Consider the following 15,795-nt stretch of genomic DNA (forward strand, 5'->3'; position numbering starts at 1 on the left):
ATATATATATATATTTTAAATCAATATTTATTTATTTATAAAGATAATCGGTTTTCAGCTAGTTTAATACATATATGTGTGTGTGTGTGTGTATATATATATATATATATATATATATATATATATATATATATTTATTGAGTCATGAAACCTAATAGAAACATAAATAATTGAACAGTGTCATTTTTTCCCAATTATTTTGACAGATATGGTTTGGAGGCATTTGAGGCCCAATCATGCGGTTTCCAGTAACATTATTATTATGGTGGCCCAGAGAGGTCGAATGCACTCCACTTTAAGAAAAAAACCTGCAAACAGAAAAATCTCTGCATGTTTTGGTTTCTGTCACTTCTGCAGCATTTCCGTCACATTACTGTGTCCCCAGAAACACTTCTGTTGTGTTTTCTGAGATTTCTTTTCTACTTTGATTGTGTCGTGTTAAACTTCAGCTGTGTTTTGTGTTGTTTTGCAGAGTTTTTCTACTCTATTTGCTAGTTTTCCTAAATGCAGTTCCACTGCAATATTATCTACCTGTGTGAATTTTTTTTAATCCCAAGTATTCACACCTAAGTTTTTAATCCCTAGCTTGTTGTTTTCTTTCATGTATTTTTTCTTGTGTGCACTGTATTCTTTGCTCTTCTAATATCTTGTTGTATGAAATAATGGACTAATCATTTCTTGTCCTTTTGGAATGTTTCAGAACACTTTGTGTTCATTTGCTTTACTAATTTAAGAACTTTTATATTTCCAACAGTGTACAAATTTGCTAACTGAGACTAGTGGGAATAGGGCTGACCCATGGAATCACAGTCCTTTTGTTCTTCCAATGTCCACAATGATTAATGTGTGAATAAACAGGCTGGAGGCAGATTTCTTTTTCTTTGCCACTTAAGGAAGCAACTTTTCTGTACCACCTTCAAACGTCTCTCACAGTGATTAATTGTAGAAAACAGTCAACTTTTAACTCTTTCCATACCAAGTGAGAAAGAGATGTGGGCTACTGAAATACCTCTGGTTTTGTTTCTCACTGTAAATCTGGCAGATCTCCCACTTATATAAATAGCTGTAGCCTGGTATGCCACGATTTGTGAGAATATTGACAAGATGTGTCTACTAAGAAAGACTAAGGGAGAGACGGATGGGGACAAAGCATACCAACAGTGATATTATCTTTATATCCTGGGGAAAAAACTAATAAACAGAAAGGCTTTCCATTCCTTTGCAGTCTGTAAACGATAAACTGTTGAATGGAATCACATAACACAAACTCAATAATGTATAACTCATTTATCACTCTGTTAGAATGTACCACCCATCTGTCCGACTCTGGCACACACACATACAAACACACAGACATGCAAAGGCCTGTATTGATATTTTTGGTAGTGTATGAGGTATGGTATGAGTTAAGATGCCACCATCAAGCAGCCCCTCCCCCTGACACTCTACTGTTTACAGCCTCGGATTATTAAAACTGGATGCCAGCAGGCCACAACAATGCCAGGCAAAGTGACAACTGAGAAAGCCACATTTAAATTGAAGCCGAGCAATTTCATAACACCTCTGCACATGACCCGCCATCATCTTCTGATGCCACTTCTGTCTGCGTGTGTGCCTGTCTTTCTGTGTCATGCAGTAGGAACATTAGACTGCATTTGTGCTTTTGGCTGGTAATATGAAAACCTCTGTGAGCCTAGAGGAGATCTGCAGAAATCAGGTTAGCTCTTTGTCACAATGATGGGGGCTGCTTCTTTGTCAGCAAGATATACTGAATCTGAGGCCTGCGTGTCACCAGGGCTCGCTATCAGGATCACCAAGGCTGGACTGGGACAAAAAATCGGCCCGGGCATTTTGACTAGAGACCGGCCCACCAGGATAAAGATTGGAAATGTGACGTCATTCAGGGGTAAAACCGCAAAGGATTCTGGGAACTTGTGGCAAGCGGTACTAGCGCACGCAGGCTTTCAATTGAACTCAGTTATACAGCGATAAAAAGAAACACAAAAAATGGCAAGAAGCTGTTGTATTATGAACTGCAATAGCCGGTCGCATGACAGCCACGGGAAGCCGACAGGTAAAGAGATCGTTTTTTTTTTTATTGGATTACGTCGTTGAAGAGAAATTTTTTAAGCCATGTTTCCGAAGTAAGAGCCGACGGATGGTCTGGATATACCAAATATAACGTCTCAGAACACTCCAGCTCACATGTTGGTCTGCTCCAAGCATTCCCACAAAGGTCAGAGTTTTGTAGTAGTTAATACGTCATTTTTCATAACATAATTGGTGATATAGGTTATAAGCAAGTCTGGCGCTGAACAGAAATTGTCGCGCTATGCTCCTTTATTTATTGTGCATAAATAGTGAATTGTCCTGACACAATATTGCGTTTCGCTTCTGTTATAACCATGGTACATTGACAAAAACATATACTTTTATTCACAGGATAAAACTGTTGTTTTGTATCACTAATTGCCCAGTGCGATTACAACATACAATATTATTGTCACTGCAACATTTCTGTGATGCGTACCAGAAATTATTTCCACTACTAATTGATTACCGTTGAGCTCAAAGGTTATATTAATAAACGGTTAACGAGTGTGTATTTATGAAGACGATTTGTGAGACTGGTAAACTTACCTTTGTTCGTATGATGGTCTTTCGTTCTACACGGTGCGTTTCAAGGTCCTGTACCCATCCGTCGGTTAACTGTACCTGGGCTTGTTGCAGTGACCTGAAGTTACTAAACTTCATGAGTGTATGCACTCACTCCAAGAACCGTATAATTATAAATATGAGCGTGGTGAAAGTTGGGCAGCACGCTAACGTCTTTTGTCCCTCTGTGTGCTCGTAAGGGTCTGACCCTTTCACTCCTTTGATTTTTTCCTCGTATCTTTTCTTTGTCTTTTCGGCGAGTCTGTCTTTGTACGGACCGGCATTGTTCTCCTTTTGTTTTGTACATTCCTTTTTTGTGCGTCAAAGAAAAAACAAGAAGGTATTGGAACCGGAGAATGAACATTTTGCGGTGCTGCAAATGCTTGCATTTGATGCGGTATGTCACTACCCGATCCGTACCGGAAACCCGATCGGTACCCCGCATGCGCAAATCTTACGTCACTTCCTCTCTTTGCCAACATTGCGACATTCAATATATTTGAATGATACGGTTAGCGCCCGGTTAGCTCCTAGCATTTCTCAACAGCTCTGCCTCCTTTTCGACATTTAAACAATGGATAATCCGTATACAAAGAAATTCATGCTTTTCTCCTCAACAGAGAGCGTCCCCCGATTGAGCAACAGCTCCGTAAAATAAGGAGAATGGCGCCTAATTACAGAGTTAATAATGCAGACTTTGTGATATCTCATGTGTAGATTCATCAGCCAGATTAAGTGTTTACTGACAATTGACAGTGATAGCGCACATCATCATCACTATTCCAACAATCCTCTCCTCACAGACAAGCATAAACACACTCGACTATCGCTAAATCAGATTTAACACACGTTTGTAATGACGCTAATTCAGTTTATAATAGGGTTTATTCGCTCGGTCAGCAGGTGGCGGTATCCTCGTACACTAGGGAGTACACTGCCATTAAACGAACAGAAGAAGAAGAAAACATCTGCACATGCGCGGTACGGATCGGGTAGACCCGATTTGTACGGTCAGACTTTACACATGCGCAGTAAGGATCGGGGAGTCCTGATCCGTAACTATCTTTTTATTTTTCGTTTTTGTCTACATTGTACTGAAATGCTTCATTATTGCAAACATTTTAAGATATACTTGTTATTCTTAACATCTTAACAGATACTCTGACCTGCAACTATCGTAAAATGCTACGACCGGAAGTCGAAACCTTTCGCGCATGCGGGGTACGGATCGGATTTCCGGTACGGATCGGGTAGTGACACGGTACTTGGATTGTTTTGCCACGAGTTCCCGGCATGCAATGCGCGAAAATCACGTGATTGCTAAACAAGGGGGAGGGTGCATCCGGCCTCCTCGGCTGTAATTGGTCCAGCCCAGAGTCGATCATGACCAATTGGCCAATCCAACACCTTTCATTATATATACCCTTCCTAAAAAAGAAAAAAAAATCCATCGGCCCATAAAAACAAAAAATCGCCAGCGGCCCACCGGGCAAATGCCCGGTATGCCCGATGGCCAGTCCAGCTATGGATCAGCCATGCAGAGTTAATCTTGAAGCTGCATGTGGGACAATGCCACCAAGATACTAAAACCTACTAACCTAAAACCTATCTGAAGTCTGCCTTGCGTGCCTCAGTTTGTGAAAGGAACATTTAGTTCATGGTGCTTTGTTTTGCCACTATGTTTGAATTCACAATATACTACAGTGGCTTGCAAAAGTATTCGGCCCCCTTGAACTTTCCCACATTTTGTCACATTACAGCCACAAGCATGAATCAATTTTATTGGAATTCCACGTGAAAGACCAATACAAAGTGGTGTACACGTGAGAAGTGGAATGAAAATCATACATGATTCCAAACATTTTTTACAAATAAATAACTGCAAAGTGGAATGTGCGTAATTATTCAGCCCCCTTTGGTCTGAGTGCAGTCAGTTGCCGATAGACATTGCCTGATGAGTGCTAATGACTAAATAGAGGGCACCTGTGAGTAATCTAATGTCAGTACAAATACAGCTGCTCTGTGACGGCCTCAGAGGTTGTCTAAGAGAATATTGGGAGCAACAACACCATGAACAAATTTCCCACGTGTGGGACTAATAAAGGTTATCTTATCTTATCTTATCTTATGAAGTCCAAAGAAAACTCCAGACAGGTCAGGGATAAAGTTATTGAGAAATTTAAAGCAGGCTTAGGCTACAGAAAGATTTCCCAAGCCTTGAACATCCCACGGAGCACTGTTCAAGCGATCATTCAGAAATGGAAGGAGTATGGCACAACTGTGAACCTACCAAGACAAGGCCGTCCACCTAAACTCACAGGCCGAACAAGGAGATCAGAAATGCAGCCACGAGGCCCATGGTGACTGTGGACGAGCTGCAGAGATCTACAGCTCAGGTGGGGGAATCTGTCCATAGGACAACTATTAGTCGTGCACTGCACAAAGTTGGCCTTTATGGAAGAGTGGCAAGAAGAAAGCCATTGTTAACAGAAAACCATAAGAAGTCCTCTTTGCAGTTTGCCACAAGCCATGTGGGGGACACAGCAAACATGTGGAAGAAGGTGCTCTGGTCAGATGAGACCAAAATGGAACTTTTTGGCCAAAATGCAAAACGCTATGTGTGGAGGAAAACTAACACTGCACATCACTCATGTGTTAGAATGGCCCAGTCAAAGTCCAGATCTAAATCCAATCGAGAATCTGTGGCAAGATCTGAAAACTGCTGTTCACAAACGCTGTCCATCTAATCTGACTGAGCTGGAGCTGTTTTGCAAAGAAGAATGGGCAAGGATTTCAGTCTCTAGATGTGCAAAGCTGGTAGGGACAGACCCTAAACCAGCGGTCCCCAACCTTTTTTGCGCCACGGACCAGTTTATGCCCGACAATATTTTCATGGACCGGCCTTTAAGGTGTCGCGGATAAATACAACAAAATAAAACTAGTACCGGTACCGAAAAAAAGAACATTTATTCATAACCAGTGTTGCCACAGTTACTTTGAAAAAGTAATATATTACGGACTACTGATTACTCCTTCCAAAAGTAACTTAGTTACTTTACTGATTACTTTATTTTTAAAGTAACTAAGTTAGATTACTAGTTACTTTATTAGTTACTTTCAGAAGCTGCCAATAACACTCCCCACTGCCTCAACATAAAAACATCAACCGATTTTGCCAATACTCACTTTATTGGAAGTGTATTTTAACAGTAATGTCAACAATATATCTCCTGACATTTGAAGTTGAACTTAAAACTTTTTTCCTGACAGAAATACTTGTTTGTATGAAAATAAAGACAGTCTTGTTACTTCACTTAACATAAATACTTTTTATAAAAAAACAAACAAACAAACAAAGAGTCTTTCTTGACTTCCCTTAAGATACTTTTTATACCATCCACATGTAAGCACTATTGTCCGCTTTTGTAACTTTGGACTAATCTTATAAAAAAAAAAAAAAGAGACTGCAGGTCCAACTTAAATTGCCTTACTTCCTTGCAGGTAATTGTTTTAAGTTAATCAACTTGAAAACTTTAATAAGTTTATTAAGTGACTTTGATAAACTTAATTCAATTACTTGTAAATAGTTATTTAAATTGGATTCCCCATTCTCTGTTTTTTCAGTATATGTTGTCATCGCATGTTATGGGGGAAACAGTAGAGTGGAGCGAGTAAACCAGTGGTTGTACCTCATTAACAGAAGCTTCTCAAACCTTTTGTCAGAAAGTCGATTTCTTTTAGGCGTGAGCACCAAACCTCCCAGACTAAAAAGTCGCTCCACAGGAGCACTTGATGGGGTTGGAGTGTTATACTTTAAAAAAATTGTCTTTATGCTTGAAAATTTATGCAGAATCTGAAGGTCGTAGCCTGACATCAGGTAGTCCATGACTTCTTTTTCTGCAGAATAGGTCTCCTCCTCTGGCTCTGCCTCAAAAGTGAAAAAGTCCATCTCACCTTGGCTGCTAGATGTAGTAGCACTGGGCACACTGGCAGGGTTTTTTGCCAGAGGAGCAGTGGTGCAACACTCTGCTGTCAGAAGCTGTTTTACTCGCTCCCTCCTTCCTGCATCTCTCAGCCATCGGAGTTTGAATTTTGGACAACTGGCAGCTGCAAGAAGGGCATCTTTGTCATCCAGCACACCGGCGAAACGAGTCTGAATAGCCTAAAAAACATAATTGATATTTTTATGCCTACAATTTATTATGTTATTGAATTATTTGCAAACCATGCCTAATATGAGATCAGTATTATGGATTTATTTTGTTTTAGGTTACTTGTAAACATTTTAATTGTTTTAATCTTATTTTTCAATGATAATTAATATTCTGTTCCATGTTTGTGAATTGTATGAAGCAAAAAATCTGACTAATTTCAAGATAGAGCGTACCTGTACAATGGCATCTGGAAGGCCTGCAGTCATCCTGGAGAGGTCATCTTTCACAGCCTGGGTCTTCTGCATTAGAACTTCAAGTGTTGGTAGTAAAGTTCCATATGGACAGTCGCCTTGTAAAATGTCCAGTGCTGCAGTCAGAGGTTTCATGGCCATGCAGTACTCATGCAGGAACTGGTATTCTTGATCTTTGAAGCACTTCAGTCCTAGCTTTGTGCACAGAGTATTCAGCTCACCCATGGGGATTTCTGCAATTCTCTTTACAGCATCAAAAAAGGAATTCCACCTTGTGGATGTTGGTATTAGGAGCTTTCTTTTGCTGATTTCTTCCACTGTTTCTGATGCAAGTGTAGATCTACTCGATTTGGTCCAAAGAGCTGTGCATTTTGCTGTGCTGCTCCTATACACAGCCCTGCTCTCTGCATTGGTTGTTAAATGTTTCTCCACATCACGTGTGCAAATTATGTTGATGGTGTGCGAAGCACACCTGCGGTGCGGGGGAAGAGACAGCTGACCATCACTTTCATTCTCAGCCGAGAGGATTTCTGACAGATCAGAAAAAGTGACATCATCGTCTTTGGGGCTGGACTCTTCCTCCTCCGTCTCATCATCGGACTCCGTGACAGGATGATAAACTTGAAACGCCTTAACAAAGTTGGATCCATTATCAGTAACTGTTGCAACTACTTTGTTGAGTAATCCATAAGAGGAGTGGATGTTTTCGATTTCTGTACCAATGACATCATACGTGTGTCTACCATGAATTCGCCTACATGCTAATGCAACCTTGTGACGCTCTAATGTGGTTCTACTGATCCAGTGGAGCGTTACTCCCATATAGCTTCTGTTGTTAGCAGTCCAAATATCCGCGGTAGTTGAAACAAAGTCAATCTCATTCAGTGTGGCCTTCAAATTTCTCTCCATTTCTGTAAACTCCTTCTCCAAGTAAGAAGTAAAAGTCGTTCGGTGAGGCAGCTCGGCATTAACAGAAGTAGGGATCTTTTTTATTATGGCACGAAACGAGGGCGAGTCAACAGTGTTTATAGGTAGCATTTCTTCTACAATATACTGCGCGACCAACTTCTTCAATTCTTCATCACTTACTGGTTTTGCACCAAAGTCCAACTTTTGTTGTTTGGGGGGTGTAGGACCTTCTGCGGAAGTCACGGCTCTCTGCTTCGGACCACTTGGTGGGACTCTCTCTGTGAGTTTGACTGTGCTGTGCTGCGACTCCAAATGTTTCTTTAAGTTTGACGTAGTGTTTTTGAAGGTAGATAACACTTTTTCGCCAACACAGAGTGTACAACGAACCTTAATATTTAAATCTTTAGTTGACAGAAACTCAAAATAGTGACCATATTTCCAGCTAAAGAACGAACATCTCTCTCCCTCCATTGTTGTTTACACTTTTTTACGTCGCTGGCTGCTTGTGAGCGGGAAACGTGACCTGTCGCTTATGTGACGTTTCACGACATGTATGCGTTTGTCATCCGCTGAGACGAAAAGAAGAAACCAAATCTTTTTGCTTAAAAAAATAGTAACGCACAGTGGTTTGGACAAGTAACTTTAATCTGACTACTGTTATGGAAATAGTAACGCGTTAGATTAGTCGTTACTGAAAAAGTGGTCATATTCGGAGTAACGCGTTACTAAGCAACGCGTTACCGGCATCACTGTTCATAACACACGATAAAAACGATAACAAAATAACGCTGAAAACCGATAAAAACCCTGAAAACTATAGAGATTGACAGACCACGTGACTTTCGCGCATTGCATGCCGGTAACTCGTGGCAAAACAATCCAAGTACTGCATCAAATGCAAGCATTTGGAGCACCGCAAAACGTTCATTCTTCGGTTCCAATAAATTCTTGCTTTTTCTTTGCCCCCCAAAAAGGTATGTACAAAACGAAGGAGAACAATGCCGGTCCGTACAAAGACAGACATGATGAAAAGTCAAAGAAAAGATACGAGGAAAAAATCAAAGGAGTGAAAGGGTCAGACCCTTACGAGCACACAGAGGGACATAATACGTCATCGTGCTGCCCAACTTCACCACGCTCATATTTATAATTATACGGTTCTTGGAGTGAGTGCATACACTCGTGAAGTTTAGTAACTTCAGGTCACTGCAACAAGCCCAGGTACAGTTTACCGACGGATGGGTGCAGGACATTGAAATGCACCGTGTAGAACGAAAGACCGTCGTACGTATCATAAGTTTACCAGTCTCACAAATCGTCGTCATAAATACACATTCGTTAACCGTTTATTAATGGGAACTTTGAGCTCAACGGTAATTAATTAGCAGTGGAAATAATTTCTGGTACGCATCACAGAAATGTTGCAGTGACAATAATATTGTATGCTGTAATCGTACTGGGCAATTAGTGATACAAAACAACTGTTTTATCCTGTGAATAAAAGTATATGTTTTTGTCAGTGTACCATGGTAATAACAGAAGCGAAACACAATATTGTGTCAGGACAATTTACTATTTATGCACAATAAACAAAGGAGCATAGCGCGACAATTTCTGTTCAGCGCCAGACTTGCTTGTAACCTATATCACCAATTATGTTAAGAAAAATGACGCATTAACTACAACAGCAGACTGATCTTTGTGGAAATGCTTGGAGCAGACTAACCTGTGAGCTGGAGTGTTCTGGGACGTTATATTTTGTCTTTGAATGGCTGCAATCCAGTCGCCTCTTTGTTACTTTGGAAACATGGCTCGAACAATTTCTCTTCAACGACGTAATCCGATAACAACCGATCTCTTTACCCGTCGGCTTCCCGTGGCTGTCATGCGACCGGCTATTGCAGTTAATAACAACAGCTTCTTGCCATTTTTTGTGTTTCTTTTTATCGCTGTATAACTGATTTCAATTGAAAGCCTGCGTGCGCTAGTACCTCTTGCCACAAGTTCCCAGAATTCTTTGCGGTTTTACCCCTGAGTGACGTCACATTTTCAATCTCTATACATTTCACACCTGAGCCTCAACTCTCGCGGCCCGGTACCAAATGACTCATGTACCGGTCCGTGGCCTGGGGATTAGGGACCGCTGCCCTAAACGACTGGCAGCTGTAATTGCAGCAAAAGGTGGTTCTACAAAGTATTGACTCAAGGGGCTGAATAATTACCCACACCCCACTTTTCAGTTATTTATTTGTAAAAAAAAATGTTTGGAATCATGTATGATTTTCGTTCCACTTCTCACGTGTACACCACTTTGTGTTGGTCTTTCACGTGGAATTCCAATAAAATTGATTCATGTTTGTGGCTGTAATGTGACAAAATGTGGAAAAGTTCAAGGGGGCCGAATACTTTTGCAAGCTACTGTAAGTTATTTCAGTGTTCTACTTTTCTGGAATCAATTACAGCCCAGATGGAGCCTGGGTCACACTTGATAAATGAAAAAAGGAATCTGCTCTTTTTCAGAATGAAGTTTCAATGAAGTTTTGTATTTCCATTTTGTATTGTTTTTTGTTTGATTATGTTATTTGCCTTTCATGTCCTATTCTTGTTTCTGCGTCTTTTCCTCAGTGTCACCTGTAGTATTAACCCTTGTCTCCTTTAATTCTGTCAAGTTCATATGTCTTAGTGCTGGTAAAACTTCCTGTTTTATTTTGATATTCCAGCATCTTGTGTGTTGTCTTCAGTTTTGCCTCCCCTCCCCTTGCCATGTTAGTTTGATTCTGTTCACCTGTGTCTTGTTTTGCCCAACTGTTTCCTCTCTCTCTTAGTCCTAAGTTTCCCTCTGGTTTTCATTGCATTCTCCCTCTGGGTTAATCCTCCCTCCCTGGCAGCATAGTATCCGTGTTTATATGCAGATTTGGTTTCTATTTGTTTTTTGACCTGCTTTATTATTTTAATTAGTTTTTGTTTAACAAAACAGCTTTTTAGTTTACTCCTGTTCCAAGTCCTGCATTGCATCCTACTCTGCCAGCCTTGACAGCAATATCCTGTATAACTTTGCACAATAGCCACACACTCCAGGCAATTCACTTATTTCATTCAAAGACAAATGTGTGAAAAGAAGCCTGATATTCATAACAAACATGACATTAATAGAATGGGAAACTCTGTAATAGAATTAAAACATCTTTAGTGTAACGTGTCTGTCATTACTAATAATGAAATCACTGAAAAGGATAAGAAAAGATTGCCCATAAAAGATTACTATTCATGTGAAGAATGAAAGAGTATTTAAGGTGTAATAAAATCTCGTCTGTTAAGGAAAAAAACAAACATCTGTTTAACCCGTTCAACATCATTCCATCCATACCCTCTTATCTCTGCCATGAGGTGCTGAAGCACATCCCACGTCACAGAGACAACCACTCAAGCTCATATTCACACCTCCAGGTCAAACCAGTTAACCCTAAACCTGCATTTTTTTCACTACTGGGAGGAATGCTCAGTGCCTTGAAAAAACTGGAGAACATACTGTACAGACTCCACACAAACTCCTCCAGCAGCCTGACTGAAGCCTTCTTGTGTTAATAGATAAAGCCAGCTGCAGTAGTGGGAGATTTGGACATGCAAACACAGCTGTTGTGGATTAGCCACAGTGCTATGTGTACTGAAACTGCTCATTTTAAGAACATCCATCAAATCTAAATTCGATTTGCTAATCAGATTTAAGATGTCGCACTAAAACAGTTCATAGCAGAGGTGTGGACTCGAGTCACATGACTTGGACTCGAGTCATACTCGAGTCATTAATTTTATGACTTTAGACTTGACTTGAAAAAATGTTCTAAGACTTGTGACTTGACTTGGACTTTTACACCAATGACCTGGGACTTGAATTGGACTTGAACCGGTTTACTTGAAAAGACTTGATATTTCACCCCAAATATAAAATTTAACATGCATATTATATAGAGATTGAAAATGTGACGTCATTCAGGGGTAGAACCGCAAAGGATTCTGGGAACTCGTGGCAAGAGGTACTAGCGCACGCAGACTTTCAATTGAAATCAGTCACACAGCGATAAAAAGAAACACAAAAATGTCAAGAAGCCGTTGTATTATTAACTGCAATAGCCGGTCGCATGACAGCCACGGGAAGCCGATGGGTAAAGAGATCGGTTGTTATCGGATTACGTCGTTGAAGAGAAATTGTTCAAGCCATGTTTCCGAAGTAACAAAGACGCGACGGATGGCCTGGATTGCAGCCATTCAAAGATCAAATATAACGTCCCAGAACACTCCAGCTCACAGGTTAGTCTGCTCCAAGCATTTACACGAAGGTCAGTGTTTTTTAGTAGTTAATACGTCATTTTCATAACATAATTGGTGATATAGGTTACAAGCAAGTCTGGCGCTGAACAGAAATTGTCGCGCTATGCTCCTTTATTTATTGTGCATAAATAGTGAATTGTCCTGACACAATATTGCGTTTCGCCTCTGTTATTATGGTACATTGACAAAAACATATACTTTTATTCACAGGATTAAACAGGTTTTTTGTATCACTAATTGTCCAGTACGATTACAGCATACAGTATTATTGTCACTGCTACATTTCTGTAACGCGTACCAGAAATTATTTCCACTACTAATTAATTACCGTTGAGCTCAAAGGTCCTATTAATAAACGGTTAAGGAATGTGTATTTATGACGACAATTTGTGAGACTGGTAAACTTAAGAGATAAGAGATAAGATAGAACTTTATTAATCCCTCGGGTGGGTTCCTCTGGGAAATTCGATTTCCAAAAAAGCACAGCACCGACAGAAGTTACAGAGTTATACACACACACATATATATAAATACAGAGACAATATAAATAAAATATACGAAGGGGATAAATAGAATAAATAGGAATAAAAATAAAAATACAAGTGAATTGCACATTTCAAGTATTGAGTCTATTGCACCGTTGACTATTTACGGTAGTCACGGTAGTCAACTTATGATACGTACGATGGTCTTTCGTTCTACACGGTGCATTTCAAGGTCCTGTACCCATCCGGCGGTAAACTGTACCTGGGCTTGTTGCAGTGACCTGAAGTTACTAAACTTCATGAGTGTGTGCACTCACTCCAAGAACCGTATAATTATAAATATGCATATAAATATGCTACGATGAGATAGCTGACTTCATCTAACTAGCAAATGTTGTCCAGGCTACGTTGGTGATGCAGTTTTTTTTTTAATGTGTATGATATTTTTGTCATGCGATTTTAAAGCCGGTGTTGTGCAACACCGGTCCTACAACCGCATCCAAGAATAACATGCAGCTTATCTCAGAACTGTCGGTGAAAATTATTCTTGGAGCTAGGTTTAATTGAGCTGCATTTTAAAGAGGTGCAATTTCACAATTTGTGTCTATTTTCTAAGTTCACTATTTTGTCATGTGTTGAGAAAAACACAGATTTTAAAATTACATGGTCTAATATTTACATTTAGCATAACTGCAACATTCTTTTTTCTTTTTTTTTTTTTTAAAGACTCAAAAGGACTTGAAATTCAAAGTTTCAGACTTGTGACTTGACTCGGACTTTTACACCAGTGACTTGAGACTCGACTCTGACTTGCCTGACATTACTTGAGACTTGACTTGAGACTTGAGGATAAAGACTTGAGACTTACTTGAGACTTGCAAAACAATGACTTGGTCCCACCTCTTGTTCATAGATAACTTAATCTTCACGTTCCAATCTCCGAAAGCTGAAATATGCATATCAAAAGACAGCATGCCAACAGCAGTCAATAAAAATGACTATGGGGGTCAGAATAACAATGATTCCAATAAGGAGAACAATCTTGTTATGAGTTTGGCTTTTACACGGCATTGTCTCGTCTCTGCTGCTTTGCTTTCTTTATTGGATTTATGCTGTTTTATGACATGTGCTCTTAGTTTAGTCTCCACAAATCTAAATGGGCCGAAAAATTATTCATTAAAATTTGTTTAGAGCTTGACTATAGTAACAGAGGCTAGACACATGATGGGAAAGTATTTACTTCCTTGTATTTACTGTTGGATGGTGACACTGTTGAAATATATTTTGCATAGGAAGACATAATAGAAAACATGCAGAGACGTCATGCACACATGTTACATTGTTGATGGGAAAACTACACCTTCCTCTTGAGAGCTGAAACGCACGCACATGCACAAACTGATAAACAGATGTACCCACAGGGTCTGCACAAAGACACTGCAGCATGCTCACTGCAGTGCTTTTCTTTCCTTGTTTGATATTGCAGACATTTTCATTAATGTTAATTGAAAAACTTAATTTCCGGCAAGAAGAATATTACTATAAGGCATCTGAGGGAGTCTGATTGATCAACTGTCACTAAGTTTTGCCTATATGGGACTGTTTCCACTCCTGTCTGGCAATTAAATAAAATTAATGAAAAAAACAGGACTAGATTTGGGTTTTTTTTTTCTTAATTCAAAAATTTAAAGCTCACTCCACTGGTACAGATTAAGATCAGTTTTACTGTTTCCTGCTGCCTTTAAGGGGATTTCCTGACTACTAAATATGCTGCAGATGTCACTGTCACTGCACACTTTACAATACAAAGCGGCAAAAGTTTTTGACACTATCATAAACAAAAACGGAAAAAACCTTTTTCTGACCATCGGCCCTAACCAAAATATTGAATTACATAACCGTCCTTTGTCAATAAAGCACAGGTGAATCCCTTAGACTAGTGACTGAAAACATAAAATTACATGGCAATCAAATACAAAAAAATCTAGGTTTCTAGGTGAAAGGTTTTTCGGTTTTCTGTGTGTGGTCAGAATAATCCATGCGGGTAAAGGCTGTATGCATTCAAGTAATATGATGCAAGAAAAAAAAGTGCTGTTGTCACAACACATCTGCTTTTGCTGTTTGAGCTTCTTACATTGTTTATTCAGTAAATTTGAGTGAGAATGCCATCTTGATATTGTTTTTGCAGAGCTAGCTGTGCTTTACCGATGGCAAATTAGATGTTCGATGCTCTGATAAAGGTAAACAGGCTACTTTCTCGCTCAGTGTAGCCATGAGAAAGAATCAGACGTTACTGAGCAGCTGATATGCATGAGCATGCACAATATCCTCAACATTGTAGGCCAAAATCCTCTTAGAGCCTTTGAGGATGTTGTACAGACTGCATATAGAAGATGTTAAAAGATGGTTTGTGAAGTCCTATTTTAAAACCTGAATTTTAGCTTGGTAGCCATCCCCATCTTGGATTGCAGCCAGAAGTAACCAAATTTGGAAGTGATGATGGAGTGCGATGTTATCAGCTCCATAGACTGTATAGGTGCACTGCTTAGTTACAGATACCTGCTAAATAGTACTACATAATATACAAACAAAACTGCAGAACAGAACATCACTCACTAAACACCGGCTTCTTGGACATGTTGTTAGTGCAATTCACTACATCAATCAATTAACCTTTCCAAAAGGCACAAAAGGTCCAGTTTGGTGACTCAGATGTGCAGAGGTGAAGCTTTCCAGACAGCTGCCGGCTACAGCTGCCTGTACTGGAATCCATGTATCTCATCCTGTAGTTAGGTTAAGGCCGGGAGGGGGGATTTAGCTAGAAAGAACAAAAACCTGCTTGTGTACCAGGCTCCAAACATGCAAATTATCCAATCTCAAGTGGCCACTTGAAGAACTGCAGTTTTTGGCATTTCCCAGATGGCTTCATTTCTGTGCTCGTAAGATTGCCCCATGGGATACTGTAGAGCAGCCAGTAAATCTGGTCTCACTTCAACTATTCTGGCATGGTAA

At 39.8% G+C, this 15,795-nt stretch overlaps 1 protein-coding gene across 1 annotated transcript; it reads right to left on the reverse strand.

Annotated features, from left to right (window-relative positions):
• Positions 1-6,286: 6,286 nt before the first annotated feature.
• On the reverse strand, positions 6,287-8,440 carry LOC146638519 (uncharacterized). The gene is made up of 2 exons (XM_085364214.1): positions 7,043-8,440; positions 6,287-6,817 (listed from the first exon to the last, which is right to left on the reverse strand). The coding sequence occupies exons 1-2, from the start codon at positions 8,438-8,440 to the stop codon at positions 6,299-6,301; spliced, it is 1,917 nt and encodes a 638-aa protein (XP_085220340.1). The 3' UTR covers positions 6,287-6,298.
• Positions 8,441-15,795: the final 7,355 nt, after the last annotated feature.

This window comes from Diplotaxodon limnothrissa, linkage group LG2 (genome assembly GCF_057381915.1).
Source record: "Diplotaxodon limnothrissa isolate DT_005_m linkage group LG2, D_limnothrissa_male_GT1.1, whole genome shotgun sequence".
Classification (NCBI taxonomy): Eukaryota; Metazoa; Chordata; class Actinopteri; order Cichliformes; family Cichlidae; genus Diplotaxodon; species Diplotaxodon limnothrissa.

Coding starts and splice junctions, on each gene's coding strand:
- LOC146638519 (XM_085364214.1), bottom strand. CDS start 8,440: ATGGAGGGAGAGAGATGTTCGTTCTTTAGCTGGAAATATGGTCACTAT. Junction 6,818..7,042: donor TTCCAGATGCCATTGTACAG/GTACGCTCTATC, acceptor TATGTTTTTTAG/GCTATTCAGACTCGTTTCGC.